The sequence below is a fragment of the Atta colombica genome, unplaced genomic scaffold (assembly GCF_001594045.1).
Source record: "Atta colombica isolate Treedump-2 unplaced genomic scaffold, Acol1.0 scaffold90, whole genome shotgun sequence".
NCBI lineage: Eukaryota > Metazoa > Arthropoda > Insecta > Hymenoptera > Formicidae > Atta > Atta colombica.
In genome coordinates, this window is record NW_017259584.1 from 196,193 (window position 1) to 209,595 (window position 13,403).

General features: G+C 32.8%; 1 protein-coding gene across 3 annotated transcripts; it reads right to left on the bottom strand.

Moving 5' to 3' along the window:
• Positions 1 to 1,821: 1,821 nt before the first annotated feature.
• On the bottom strand, positions 1,822 to 5,865 carry LOC108693508. Of its 3 annotated transcripts, none has more exons than XM_018202488.1 (6): positions 5,760 to 5,865; positions 4,946 to 5,227; positions 4,570 to 4,678; positions 3,480 to 3,827; positions 3,048 to 3,369; positions 1,822 to 2,479 (listed from the first exon to the last, which is right to left on the bottom strand). In XM_018202488.1, exons 2-6 carry the CDS (start codon positions 5,203 to 5,205, stop codon positions 1,941 to 1,943), a joined length of 1,578 nt encoding a protein of 525 aa, XP_018057977.1. In that variant the 5' UTR covers positions 5,206 to 5,227; positions 5,760 to 5,865; the 3' UTR covers positions 1,822 to 1,940. The 3 variants fall into 3 exon arrangements, with proteins under 3 accessions (XP_018057977.1, XP_018057978.1, XP_018057976.1); XM_018202489.1 differs by lacking the exon at positions 5,760 to 5,865 and adding an exon at positions 5,320 to 5,539 and having other exon boundaries at positions 1,822 to 2,473; XM_018202487.1 differs by lacking the exon at positions 5,760 to 5,865 and adding an exon at positions 5,320 to 5,539.
• Positions 5,866 to 13,403: the final 7,538 nt, after the last annotated feature.

Sequence of the window (13,403 nt, forward strand, 5' to 3'; positions counted from 1 at the left end):
TATCAAGTCAATGTAATGAACAGTCGTTTCAGAGATTAAAAAAAGTTAGATAAAAGTTAAAGAGAGATAATGCAAATATATACCTTTCTCTCTAGCAAACTTGACAAAAACGTCTTATAGTGAGTCTTATTATATCTCAGCAAACACAAAGTTACATGCAACATATCTGTTAATTGCAATTGTCTATTCAACAATATATTATAATTGTAATATAACATATATGTTATATTACAGTTATATATTGTTATGTTTGTTGAGATATAAGTAACTTACATATGAATAAAAAAATTAAATAATCTGTATTGTAAGTGTTATTTAAATTAATCTCATTTTAAGAAAAATCATATTCTGATCTCAAAAATAATTTTTTCCAAAATTAACTTTTTTTTAAACTTAAATTAATTCAATCCTTACTTACTATTTGACTTAACTTTTATTAAATTAATTTTTTATTCCTTCAATTTTTAACTTAATTTTATTAATTTTATAAGCATTAACTTTAATTTGGTTAAAAAAAAACATTAACTTACTCAACTCTGTTAATAATTTTACAAAAGAAAGACATATGGATATATCTAGAGACACAATAGTGTCTCGGCATTAAGCGTGGCGTGAGACATTGTCCGTGAACACATTTCATACATAATTATATATATTTATATATATTTATGTATGTTTATACATAAAAAATTTTTACCGAGATACTATTGTTTCACATAATATCATAATATATAAAAATAATGAAAACATTAATTATATTTACTTCCTTATTTATAAAGTTATGTTCTACCTCAACAACATTTTTTATTTTCAGAATTTTCCGTGGATTATCTTTTAGAAATAATTTCTCATTACTATTAAATGATGAAAAAAGCAAATCTAGCAGTTCAAATACTAATTATATTCCATATTGCACTAAACTGGCACCGTCTCTCGGAGTTTGTACTGAATTCTTGCACTTAAATGCAAAAACTTGGCACTAGGCTTCTCAGAAAACAGAACTGTGTTCAGGAATTACGCCCAGGTAACTCTATACTATAGGTTACGTATATTATAGAAAAAATGTACACTAAAATTATTTAGGCGTAATTCCTGAATGCAGCCCAGTGTGCATCGTTTTTGTGTGTACCGAAATGCTCAATAAAACACACTGCTTTCATCTAGTGCATGGTGAAAATATACAAGGCGAGCCATTCCCATGGTTGCGCAGTAGCAGCGTGAATTTTGGATAAAATTTGATTGGCTGTTCCAGTATATCAACGTTATTATACATAAGAAATTGTATATTGAGGAACATTTGATTGGTTATTTCCAATATTGCTATCGCCATTATGCACAATGTTTCACTTTGTACATTTCCATAGTCTAGTGTGCACCAGTGCGGCCAGTGAAATACACTATAAGATTATCGATTATTTCATAATATTCACATAAAAACAGGTTTTGTTAACACATGCCTTACCAAACCAATTTTAAATTATTCATTACCAACGTTGCGTTATCCAGTAATATTTTTGTTTCCATTTGTTATTTGTTAAATAACATGCATTTCATAATATTAAAAAAATTTTTTTAATTATTATTATAAAAAGAAGTTTATATGTATCAATATTGATGCATATATATCCTCGTATGATATCAAAAACTATTTGATAATCACATTTGTTCTTATAGACTACATTTATGGCCTAATTTACATCGAAGTTATAACATTGATATTAGAAAACAATCACAGTTATTCCATTCTTCAGAGAAATAACTATGATTGACTAATTTTACAACATCGATGTTATAACTTCGATCGTAAATCGAGTCGTGTAATCATAATCAAAATATCGAATGATTAAACAAAAGGTACGATGACCCACGCGGAGTAAAACATATGTTAAATACAAGATATCACACATTTACTTAATTAGATTATAACAAAGGCAGGGAGTTCAGGGCACAAAGATGTAATGAGAAACATCATTAGTGTCTTCCATGACTTTGGATTGAAGCAGCTTAATCTCAAGCCTCAATTTTTCCCTCTCCATCTCTTGTTTCTTTATTTCATTTGAGTAGCAGTTGATCTGTAACTTCAATTTATCCTTTTTCAATTTCAGCATTTCAGTCTCATGATACAATTTCCCTTTTTCAGCACGTAGCACCGCTAACTGCTCTTGAAGTAGTTGATGGCTCGTATCGTCAGATAGTATTGCCTCGGTTGTCTCCAAGTCTGGCTTTATCGTTGAGACTGGCTTGATCGCCACGTTTGTCTCGCTCTCGGGTCCGCTTTCTTGTTCCAATTCGGTTTCCATAGAAGTACCCTCATTCATGATCCAAATTCTCGAATCTGTTTCTTGAAAGCTACTAGTTGACTTTGGTGATTGTTGAAGCTTTGAAGAATCGGTCTGCGATTTATGATTGAGCGAAGTAGACGTTTCTTTTGTAATTTTCTCGATAGTCGTAGTAGAAGTAATCGTTTCTATATCTAGAACTAATATATATGAAGTCTCCTTTAACAAAATATTTCTAGTACAATAAAAACACTAAAGCTGGAATCACTCGATTTCTTAAACAATAAACATGCATATATGCATGCATGCTATTATTTCTGCTTCGATGCAATCTCTAGTTGATAGATAACTATGAAATTAGCACAATTGTTTCTATTCTAAAGATGCTGTTGATCGTTTATTTAATCACGTAACTGTATTTAATATTAATCTCATGGTACATGCAAAGAAACAAGCTATGCATAATAAACATAGAAATCATGCATGTCAGCAGAAATCTGCATGCTGTGCTCAATGCGTGAATGTATTCTAACATCAGGGAATCAATCATAGTTTTTCCCTAATACAGAAACGTGAAAAGTGAACATTTTTTTGTATGCAGTACGTATGTACATACATACATAAAAATTTTTACTTTTCATGTTTCTGCATTAGGGAAAAAAATTATACAATTGATCCTCAGAGTAAATACAGCAGCGTGTATGGTTCTCATTCAAGAAATCGAGCTTCGTGTGACTCTAGCTAATACAATTAATAAAATTTAAGTACCACGTCGCTTCGGTGATTGACTATCATCTACTGTATGTGACAAGTGATTGTTGCAATAGTTATTGAATTCCCTCTCGTCGACAAAAACAGAACCATCCGCGTTGACAATGGATTCAACTATCACCGACGGATCGCCGCTCTCCATTACCAACTCGCCTACTATTTCTCCATCGGCTGCTATTATGTCGCCTTCATTATTCGCTCTCAATAATTCACCCTCATTAGTATCAATTTCATCGACTACTTCTTCTTGTGTCAGTTGACTACTGTAAGAATCTTCGCCATCATTTCCCTCGTTCACTTCTAACTCTGTCGATAATCCCTAAGGAGAAATTATTTCATTGATAATACTAATACAATAATATAATACTAATACAACTAATACAATAATATTAATACAATAATAAAGAGAAAATTATAAATAAATCTTACGTCTTGATTCCAAGGGGATTTTTGCTCCTTCTTTATTCTTTTTATAGTCTGTGCTATTTCATCGTCAGATTCGGGAAACTTTTTTCTATTATCACCTTTGGCCTGCATCTTTTCGATATTGCGAATCTTTTCAAATAATTGATATGCTCGTTCCGGTGTGATATCTTTTTTGTCTTTATTAGCTGCTGCTATGTTAAATAAATCTTTGGATCGCAGTTCCTTATTAGTGCGTAATCGCACGTATTCTTTCAATCTTTTACGATCAACGTGCAACTGCATGAGATCTTGAACATCTCGTCTAATTTCACCACAGAGCTTTCTCTCTTGAGGAAGTCTCTTAAATAGATCCTATTTACAAAATATTTTTTTAATGTTTTTGTAATGACAGATATTTTAAATGTAATATAATCTCAAAAAAGTTCCGTCACTTTTTTAGAACTGCAAAATTTAATGTATATAATGTGAAAGATCCAACATATTACTAGTGAACATTGGAAACAAAATGCTACTATACAGAAAATTTGAAAGGTGTCATAACATGTGAAAATAACTAACGAAAAACTGAATACTCTAATCTCAGTTTGTGTTAGTATGAATTTTAACTTAAAACAAGGCTATATCTTCTCCAAAAGTCTAGTGTATCTTTTGTTCAAAGTTTAAATTTATACAACGTGCAAGCATGAATAATTGAGGTTACAGTATTTATTTCAATATATAATTTTACAATATTATATATAATACTTCTTTTCAATTGTCTATATTTGAATAATCTTTGCAGTGCATGAACGTCTTTAATGTCACCAGTATTGTAACATAATTTGCCAGATCTTTTGCCATATATTAAATTTTGTAATTTTGAAAAAACAGAATTTTTTTAAATATATTGAACATAAAAACTTATAATATAGGATACTAAATTCTTAATTCAAAAGTAAAGCAAATGTTCTTTTGTTTTTTATGTTCTTTTCTATTTTCTACATGAAATATCTACATCTTTTTCTAGTTCTTTTTTCTAATTCTATTACTCTCTCCTTTAGTATAATAGACTATTTTATATTTAATATAATGAAACAAATTGATAAAAATGTACCTCTGAAATTTCATGATTGTGTTCATTATTAACACTAGTAACTTCTAGTTGTGTGCCATCTTTAGTTGCTCTGACCATAATGTGAGCAGGACAATTTGTTCGTATGGATCTGTAAACATATGTAAGAATGCAAAAAGAAGAAATAAATTATGTCAAAACTAGATAAATATTAATATTAATATGTCATACATTGGCTTCATTCAATAGAATGTTTATTTTGAATACTAATGGACAACTATTGGAATTTTCTTCGCACTGATTGAATTATACTTTTTTAATTCTAAAGGAATAATCCTAACTCTACAGACAATTATAAAGTTGCAAAACTATTGTGTTCTGCTAACACAGCTATTGTTTAAAGAAATTAAAGACTTACTGAGATTGTCTTCTACCAGCACCACGAGGAAGGAATTTCTGGCCACCATAGATACATGCATATTTGACAGAATAATATTTCAATCGCTCACTAATTGGCCGTGCTGTTTTCATATGAGCCCCGCTTACAGTTCTACTGTCTCGTCTCCAATAATGCACCAATGTATGTTTCGAGACTCTGTCCAACTTCTGCTCCAATTCCTCATAGCTGTCAAACACCTCTCCCAGATGAAAGGATATGTCCCCAACGCTCATATTCATCGTGAAAATTGCAACTAACAATCTGTATAATAAGAGGAAAATTACAATTACAGTTTACAATTGATCTCCAACAGAGATTCACGATTTTCCTTCAACGCGAGACAATATTTTTACCATCGTCATCGTCGCATATGATCTGCTCGCCTAGAGAGAATACGACGTGGATTTCTTGAAAGAATCTAACTCGAAGATCGCGATACCGAAATCAGAATGGAAATTAGCGTAACAATTGTAAACTAATAAAAAGTGCGACCATCAAAAAGTGTCATCGTCATCGTCACCGTCGCTCAATTGACCAAGGATCAACTCGACGACGCTCGAGCGCGGTACGGACTTCAACATCATTCACTGGAGTTGGAGTGAGGTTATATTATGCCTACCGTGTTAACGATTGGCGTGGTAGAAGCCAATGAAGTCACATCGGCGACCGTGAACACAGACAGATCGAAATCTCTCGATAGTAAACCGGGCGAGCAGGCAACTAAACTTTTCCAGCGGATTTGTCAATTTTATCACAACATAATGGTGATTCGTCAAACGAAAAATATACATACCGCGATGATCACGTTGCTATATTTTCGAAGCGGACGAAACCATCGAGATGATAACATCCGAAATGTTTTGCGATCCTCTATAAATGTTCCAAGAGAAGATATCGAACACCTCTTGGATGTTGCGCGAATCCTTTTAAATCTTTGCATCATCAGACGCATAGTATAAAAACACCATGGTATAAGAAATATCAGTAAACTTATCCATAGGGTGGTAGTCATAGTCGATTCTTATTTTAAGATCGTCTTAAGTAATGTCTTAAGATGCTAATACGACCCTCTGATTGGCTTATGACACTTAAGATATTATTTAAGATAATCCATGATGGAAGGGATAACATGGACTTAGTTTGCAAGCATCTCTCTCTAAATCTCCGCCGTCTCTGGCTTAGTTTCCATTGAGGGTTTAAATTGGATCAGAATGTACTAACCAACTACAGTCAAATATTTTTCTATTATAGTCGAACGACAGGAATAAGTATAAATATATACAATATGGGCACTGAACGTTGGCACTTTTGATGTAGTGGGTTCCAGATCACATAACTCACCGCCATGTTGTGAAATGGAAAAGCGCTTATAAATTTGAGTTTCTATAAAGCTACAGAATGATTTTTCTAAAAAAATAAAAAGACATAATTCGGTCGTGTTTATAGCGAGTATATTTTTAAATCAGAATTATATAATAATATAATGTTAACGAACTTATTATATAAAAATAATATTCACATTAATAATAATAATATTAAAACATAAAAAATAATAATATTAAACAGTAATAAGTAAATTAAAAATAATAATTGATTAAATACTATATGAAAATTGTAATTGAATAATTATGTATGAAAAAATAATATATTGTAATGCATAAAAATTGTAATTTAATAATGCACACACGCACACACACACACACACACACACACACACACACACACACACATATACACACACACAAATGCATATTTTATTACGAGAATACTTTATCATATACAAATATAACAGTTTACAATATAATATAAAAAAAATTTGATTTGATTTTTTAATAAAACTTAATTTTATTAACCCTTTGCCATACTTTTCTCTTACAAATTAAAAAAATTAAGCTTTGTACCAACAACGTACTATGGCTCTTATGTTTGACCCGATTTTCTTACCACGAGTCTCACATAATATTGTAGGCGAAAAGGTTATTTTAATTTAAAAGAGTTAAATTAATTAATAAAATTATATTTTATGGGAAGGAGATCACTGACAAGATAGCAGACAAATTGAATATTTCTGATTTATTTATATCTATATAATTTGGGAATCGTTTGGAGAAATTTGGGAAAAGCATTTAAACATTTGGGAAGTATTTTTCTTGTAATTAACAAATTTTACCCTAATTTTTAATCTAAAATCGTCAAAAATTAATCAATTAAGCCCTAAGATCTAATTATATGTAATAAGAAATTATATGTAGTAAGAAATCAACTTAATCATAAACTTAATTATATTCGATTAATTTTCTTCACTTTCAATTGTGATTGGTCAATTCCTTATGGCTTGAGACCAATATAATTAAGTTTATGATTAAGTTGATTGACTATACATAATTTCTTACTACGCATAATTAAATCCGGGCTTAATTGGTTAATTTTTGATTTTAGGTTTACTATATTCATCACTACATTCATACTATGTACTTATACTATGAAGTCCCGTGAAGTACCTCCAACGAAACCGTACTTTTCCACCAACAGGATGCAGACAAAACCAGACTTGCAGTTCAAGCCACTCTTAATAAGCTGTATCAATTTCTGCGCAATCGTGACCTTGAGCTGTCACTGAAGTTAAAATTCATGATCTTTAAAAAAAAGAAAGAGAATTTGACGAGGCCTCTGCACAAGATCTCGAATTGATGGACTTGATTAGATTCTTGAGCATTATTCTTGACTCCGGATTCAAAAAATATATTGTCTCTCTATTCAGAAAAGTTTCAAGATTGTCAACTATATAGCATCCCTGCGGGTATATGATCCCATATCCAGCAACTTCTCATGCTTTGTTGTGTTATTCTCCACAGCTCTATTGAATACATCAAATGCAATCACATAAGAACAATCCTTTTGTAAAGATCACAGTACAAAGCTTATCGGATCGCAGGAAGTTATAGAATTTCAATGCCCATCAATATTATGTTGGCAGAACTAAAAGAAACACCATTGGCCATCTGTTTTGAATATCTTACATCTAAATTCTTGTACAAAAATCTAGCCATTGCAAACAATCCTGTCCTTGATAGCTTTAATCACATGAAAGCATGTTTGCTTGGAATCAATCGCAGCGGCTGCAGGCTCTGCATACAATCCCGTGTCTGCGCCAATTCGTTACTCATAAACACGTTGTCAATTCTATTCATCTGACCCTCCTTTCCTTTTATATGATTATTCAGTCTCCATTTTTTCTAAAACATTCAACGATTGTATGTTTCTGGTGAACAAATCTCCACCTTCCTCCGAGGATGTGGTCCATTTGACGCTACAAATATTTCGAAACATTCGAAACTTTTGATTAACTAATCGGAATTTTACTAATTGTAACCAATCAAAAAATGCTTCGAAACATTTGTAGCATTAAGTGGAGCGTAGCCTGAATTCCTCTCCAGAACTTCTTGTATCTACGTGCACTGTCTCCTAAACAGATGATTCTAAGCTCGGTAAAGATTCTGCCACTGGTATGGATATCTTTCCTTCTCTTAACTTGCGCTTGATGCAGAGAATGCCACAGAATCCTTTGTTTTTTTCGCTGAAACTTTTACCCTGCAAGCTATCTCGATTACCAAAGAAAATCTCTGCCTGAACATGATCATTTTCATGGATTCGAGAAGTGTTCTCAAAGCTATTAGTCCTAAACCTAACTGCAACAATTATCTCATCAGTCTTCTCAAGTTCAACATCTGATTTGTTCAGCAAGCTTGAGCTTTTTTGAGTATCTTCTCACAAGGATATTCCAGGTAATAAAACTGCTACGGATTGACTATTCTATATATACATTAACGTAAATGAAAAATAAATTCTCATCAATATTGAATTAAATATAATAATTTTTTAATCAGAAATTGATATTTAATTATACAGAATATAGTAAGACAGTCGTTGAAGAAATCCTCGTTTGAAATGACGTTTTATATGAAATTGTTGAGCTGATTCTCGATAACAACCGAAGAATCAATTAAACATAATTTTACAATTATGAACTTTCAAACTTTTGACTTGATACTTATTTTGATCCGTAATATCTTAACGCAAGAATAACTAAATAAAATTAAATTAGCCTAAGACGATAATTTTTATTATGTATGTTAGTTCATATGTTAGTCCATTGATTACATCATTGATGGGATTACATAAATACATTTTCTTATGAAGACTTTGTAAGTCGAAACGTTTGAAATTTATAACATTATTACGAATGTAATAAAAGGCGAATTTTATTAGTTAACTACATTTGCTCGTTTTTTAAAAACGACATTTTAATTTATAACTTTTATATTTATTAAAAACGCATTTATTTTGTTTAAAAACGCTTTTCAAATAATCGAGGTAACACAAAATACCTGAAACGAAACGAAGCACATGTCCGACCTGTTCGAATGGTCTCACGGATTAGGTGACATGCTCATTTGTCCTAAATCCATTCGCGTAATTGAACATTGGAGCACATGAATGCAACTGCTCCAATCGCCATCTTACCTGTGATCCAAGTATCTCTCTGGATTAATTTGGAGCACGCGATGTAAACGAACCTTATATTTTGAATGAAATGAGGTGAAAATTATAAAAGTGAGCGAATTTATTAGAATACTGATTATTTCATTGGTCAACACCTAGTAAATTTGCTCGCTTTTTGTAATCTTTACCTTATTTAAAGATACAAAATCAATAATGAGAACCTAGGCCTGTTCTCTTCTTCAATTTGGTAGACTTTCTGCCACTGAGCCACACACAGCTGTTGGTACCTTTGTTGTGTCTATCTGTTATGTAAATTTCTTACTAGATAATGTCCTAAGTTATATCGATTATTAATAGCTTTTTTCTTTTCTACGAATACTTGATTTGTCTCCATTCTCTCTGGCGCTTTTCCATGTAAAAGACTGCACTACCACAGTATAATCATACTCAGTAGCGACAATGAACTTTTTTGTGATCTGCAATTTTTAGTGCGCATGTATCGGTTTATACACTTAGGAATATGGCGAACGAATTAGAAGCTTAATAGAAATTCAAATTTAAGATCCTGTCCTGTCATAATTCTACTGTATACACTTCACAATATGGCGGTGAATCATATGACCTAAGAACACTTACATCAAAGATGCCGTTCAGTGTCATTACTGGATATGATTATATTGTAGCGCTATTCTAGGGGATAACCTTTCACTTCTTTCATTACAGCCACATTCGATACTAGTCGTATCACGGCGCCTTCGAAATATGGTGGAAGGGATTGATGGTATTTTCCACTGAAAGTTTAAACTAGATCAGAATGTAAGAATCAATCAACTATAGTCGAGTATTTCCCTGTTATAATCGAACGACATCAATTGACATGATGTGCTCAGTTTGGACAAATCCCTTTTGTCATTTACCGTTAACGATTTGTAATTTTATCAAAGATGACCGCTGATGTAAATACGTTATCAACACAAGAGATCAACGCGATCGATACGGCATACAGATACATCAAAACATTGTGCATTGACATATGACTCATGATTCGCGACTCGATTACATTATTGTGCTGAGTTACAACCATGATTACGACCATTACTGCCCTTACGAGACGCGAATGTAGTAAAGCGCGTTGGAGCGTGCGATGAGAACAAATCTCTTGTCAATGACTTAGTTTCCACCAAGGATTTAATCCAGATCAGAATGTAAGAACCAATCAACTCGACTACAGTCGAGTATTCCCCTGTCGTTCGACTGTAACAGGGGAATACTCGACTGTAGTTGGTTAGTTCTTAAATTCTGATTCGGATTAAACCCTCGTTGGAAACTAGGCCAATGGCTGCGTTCAGCGGACCAACAGTTGAGTGAGCGCTTGCTATTTTTGGTGTATTCTTTTAAATTATCCAATTAGCATTTTAGATCTGGAAGAATACATCAATAGCAGCGAGCGCTCACTCAACTGTTGAGTCCGCTGAACGCAATCATTGGCCTAGTTCCTCCATGGTCATATGGTACCTTGCATATGGCCACAGCCATCGACATATAGTACTGGATGGAGCATGTTGCAAAATCTCTTTGATCTTTCGTCTTGATGGACCTAGAAAGAGTAAGGTAACTAAATGGGCATGAAATTCTTTTTCTACTGTTGTCCTATTGGTCGAATTATGTTTCAGGAGAACAGTAGTGTATTCTTTAAGATCAGGAGCCATAGTTGTTACCGATTCGAGATCCTTCGATCCTTCTGCCGATACAGTGACACAGATAATTTATTTGTTAGCTAATTTGTGACGATACAATGAGATCGTCTCGCATCCTCGCTTATTGCTCTCCTCATTCGAACTACTTGATCACGCATGCGAATTGGGAGCTCGCGGATCTACATCGATTACTGATAATGCTATTAGCCCCCGATTAGCATTAGAGACAAGTGGCGCATGCGGAGCACAGCAATAATAAGTCGTTACTTTTTTTACTTATTTTCGAACATTCGTATGCACAAGTACACAAATACGCATTTCGACAAGATCACTCGAAAGTCGAAACAATATACAATGTGTCGAAGTTTCTGAAATAATCTAATGTAATTCTGAACAATATTGACTGATACTAACGCAGATAATTCTAAACTTCCATTATTAATTATTAGATACAAAATAAAACTTGAAATATGGTTTTTACGTGTATTTTGTGCAAAAGTAACACTCTGAACACAGATGTATCAACTTAATACCTCAGGGATCTTGATTACATGATTCACTACCCCTATAATCGCTCTATTTCTTTCTAGGCTGCCAAGATAGTTTCAATTTTCGATGCTAATGCTCCATCCAGTACTATGATAGGTTTATCGCAAGCTCCAACATGCTCCTACCACAGCTGTTACTTACTCTATCAAGCGCGTTAAAATGAATATGAGTTATGGTAGGAGCATATTATAACATGTTGAAGCATGCGACGCGAACAAACCTCATACGTCGATGACCATAGCTATAGTTGCATTCTAAATGAAGATTTGAAAACATTCACATTATCCATCAATCGTACTCGACACAAAACTAATAAACTGCATTCAAAATGTATATAATTCTATATGTATATAATATTCTATAAATGTATACCCTATAAGTTTGAGACCGGTGTAAAATAAAAATATACAAGGTGTTTGAAAAGCACGTTGTTTATAAGCGATAATTATCATCGCTAGACATTACGGCCCGTATTCAGAACGCGCTAACATGCTATAATTTATGTTACGCATACTATAAAATTTCAGAGATAAAAGCACTTTTATCGATAAAAGCGCATTCTGAATATTGGCCTACGTCAGTGTTGTTAGACGGGCCGGGTTTCAGACGCATGCGCGTCCAATGTAGCTTCAGTAATGTCACTAGTAAATAGGAGATCATTAATTATTTAGGGTTGAAAATGTTGAAAATTTTAATATATTTTACTTATTTTAGATAAGTATATAAATATATGTAAAATACCTATGTAAAATATGTAAAACATATTAAAATTTTCAACATTTTTGTACACAAAAAATCTTACATAAGCGACTAATGATCTCTTATTTACTAGTGACCGGTACGTTACTGAAGCTATATTAGACGTGCATGTCTGAAACCCGGCCCGTTTAACAACCTCAGGCCTATGTGCCTAGCGACGAACGCGCATCTCATCGCGCTGAGCGGTCCTATTCTGTCACGCGCTTGCATTTGATGGTAGATTGGACGAATTTGACTATTTTCATAAGTTAATAACTCGTTAATCATCGCGAAAATTGTAAAATGGTAGAGAACTTTTCTTCTCAGTTTAGTCCAGTTCTGCCTCTATGCAAAAGATTTATCGTTATTTTTCAAACACTCCTTTTGCATTAAAGAGTATTGTAAGATCGAAGAAATCGAATTTGGAAAGTTTCCTCAAAGTTTTCTCGAGACACGAAGAAATCTGGAAGTGAGGGGAATAACTCATTCCTCCCTGAAAAGCAGCACCTCAAATTCGCGCGAGAATCGGGCGCCAAAATTACGAAAGAGAATTGTAGATTTGTATTCAGCTCAACGAAATTTTTCACATGATATCTATTTTAACCTTTAATTTCACCAGAATTGGGGAAACATCTTGGCTGCACTCTTTGGAGTGAATGGAGAGAACGTAATCTAAAAGAAATGTTAGAATTCTTAAAATATTCCATTTTATTGTTGATAATGTAGATCTCATCTAGCTGCAATGCTCGTAATCCAAAAGTAATACTATTACTACTACTTTGTTTTATGTACATTGCTTTATATTCAATTACTTTAATTTGTTTAACTTTATTTTTTGCCCTTCACTTTCATCTCACTACTCGTCGTTCAGTCTTGTCGTAATATAGTATTTTATGAAGCAGCACACGATATTCCTGTTAAATTCTGAAATCCTATTTACTTTTTTTTTT